At 60.0% G+C, this 2,033-nt stretch overlaps 1 protein-coding gene across 1 annotated transcript in view; it reads left to right on the top strand.

The window, feature by feature from the left end:
• Positions 1-2,033, top strand: part of MFSD2B (major facilitator superfamily domain containing 2B) — a 13,143-nt gene that overhangs the window by 5,203 nt on the left and 5,907 nt on the right. Inside the window, exons 3-5 of the mRNA XM_011972720.1 lie at positions 623-747; positions 1,305-1,428; positions 1,746-1,824. Coding sequence (XP_011828110.1) covers positions 623-747; positions 1,305-1,428; positions 1,746-1,824 — 328 coding nt within the window. The remainder of the gene's footprint in view (positions 1-622; positions 748-1,304; positions 1,429-1,745; positions 1,825-2,033) is intronic.

The following is a 2,033-nucleotide window of genomic DNA, read 5'->3' as shown; positions in this document are numbered from 1 at the left end:
TTGCAGTGAGCCAAGACGGTGCCACTGCACTCCAGCCTGGGCAACAGAGAGAGGCCCTGTCTCAATTAAAAAATAATAATAATAAATGAAATGAGGTATCCACGAATGTTTAAGACGACACTCTGATATGATCCCATTTATATAAACTGATCAATCTCGGGCACACACGAAGAAGCCTATGAACGGCTGATCATCAAAACGATTCTGGCAGTTGTCTCGGGATGCTGGGATTTCAGATGAGCTTCGCTTAGTATTTTCCCACATTGTTTGAATGTTTTTCTAATTAGTGTATTATTTACATAGTCAGAAAAAACAATGAATCCTTTCCATTGTGAAACACAGTGTCCACCTCTGTCAGCCCAGAGGCACCCTCCTTGCTCTGAGCCAGCCCCAGATGAGGGCCCTGGAGTCCTCTCCGCAGTGGCGGAGTGTGCAGGGCGGCAGCATTCAGCTCCCTCCCCTGGGACCAGCGTCCTGGGGAAGGCTGAGGAGCCCCTGACACTGCGGCTCTGCCCCAGCCAGTCCTGGTTCCCAGGCCCCCCTCCTGATGGCAGGCAGGCCTGGATGGGCTCTCGGCTGCTGCCGGGCCTCAGCTCTTTATCCCCTCCCCTGTCTGTTTCAGATCCCTGCCGCCCAGGTGTCACTTGTTCTGTTTGGGGGAAAAGTGTCTGGGGCAGCTGCTGACCCTGTGGCTGGGTTCTTCATCAACAGGAGCCAGAGGACGGGGTCTGGACGGCTCATGCCTTGGTGAGCAACCGCTCAGTCCTTAGGATCCAGGCACCTGGTCCTGGCCCTCTGGTCGCTGTTTGTCACAGTCCTGTTTTCTAGCAGAAACCCGCTGGGTGGTTAGGAAACAAGCCTGGATAATGTCGCAGTTGCACTGGGGACCAACTATGAGTGATAAGGAGTTCAGAGCCACTCATGGGGACTCTCCCTCCCCAGATGGAATGGGGCTGGATGAAGCCTCCAAGACTCCCAGGCCTGGCCTGGGGCTCTGACTGTGGGAAGGGTGGGATGGAGCCCACGCGAGGCCTCACGGAGGAAGTACAACTCAGTGTCCCAGTGTCCACACAGGGAGTGGCACCAGCGGCACCGAGTGTGCAGCCGGAGCTCCCAGGAGGAGTGGCCGCCCACTGCCTCCATGGCCCATCGGCCACTTCTCCCCTGATCTTGGCTCCCACCCAGGGAGCCTCAGCCTAGAGATTCTCAAGGGGCCGAGAAGGGGTGAGGTTCCTCCGGGCTGGACCCTTCGTGTCCCCCTGTCCTGGTCCAGGGACCGTTTCACCTTGGCTGTGCTTCCGCAGGGTGCTGGGCTGCACCCCCTTCATCGCCCTGGCCTACTTCTTCCTGTGGTTCCTGCCCCCCTTCACCAGCCTGCGAGGCCTCTGGTACACCACCTTCTACTGCCTGTTCCAGGGCCTGGCCACGGTAAGCAGGGCCCCTTCCTGGGCCTGTGCTCTGGCGAAGCCCATTGCTTGCCGTGGCCACTCTGAAGTGTGCTGTGGGGGCAGGGTCACTTCCCTCCCCACCCGCCTGTGCCTGGACCATGCCATTGGCTCTCGCTGGCCTTGCGTGGGGCTGGCTGCCCCCTCCGGCCTTTGGGCCCCTAGTTCCGACTTCAGGTGGCCAGCTGGGATATGTCGGGTTGGCCTGTGGGTGCCGGGATGTGACACCCGGTATTGGGGAGGTTGCCAGCTGTCACCAGGCAAAGCTGGGGGAGGTTCTAAGCTCTGCCGGCACCCCAGTTCTTCCAGGTACCCTACACGGCGCTCACCATGCTGCTGACCCCCTGCCCAAGGGAGCGCGACTCGGCCACTGCCTACCGTAAGTGCAGCCATGGGTTTCGGGTTCCGGGGAGGGAACTGCCCCTGGGACCCTACTCCCTCTCAGTCACCGTAAGCAGCGCTCTGTCTCCAGGCATGACTGTGGAGATGGCGGGAACACTGATGGGGGCCACTGTCCACGGGCTCATCGTGTCTGGCGCCCACAAACACCACAGGTGCGAGGCCACTGTGACCCCGGGGCCAGTCACC

The sequence above is a fragment of the Mandrillus leucophaeus genome, unplaced genomic scaffold (assembly GCF_000951045.1).
Source record: "Mandrillus leucophaeus isolate KB7577 unplaced genomic scaffold, Mleu.le_1.0 Scaffold13, whole genome shotgun sequence".
Lineage (NCBI taxonomy): Eukaryota > Metazoa > Chordata > Mammalia > Primates > Cercopithecidae > Mandrillus > Mandrillus leucophaeus.
The sequence above is the reverse complement of the archived record's forward strand: the minus strand, read 5'-3'. Positions and strand labels throughout refer to the sequence as shown.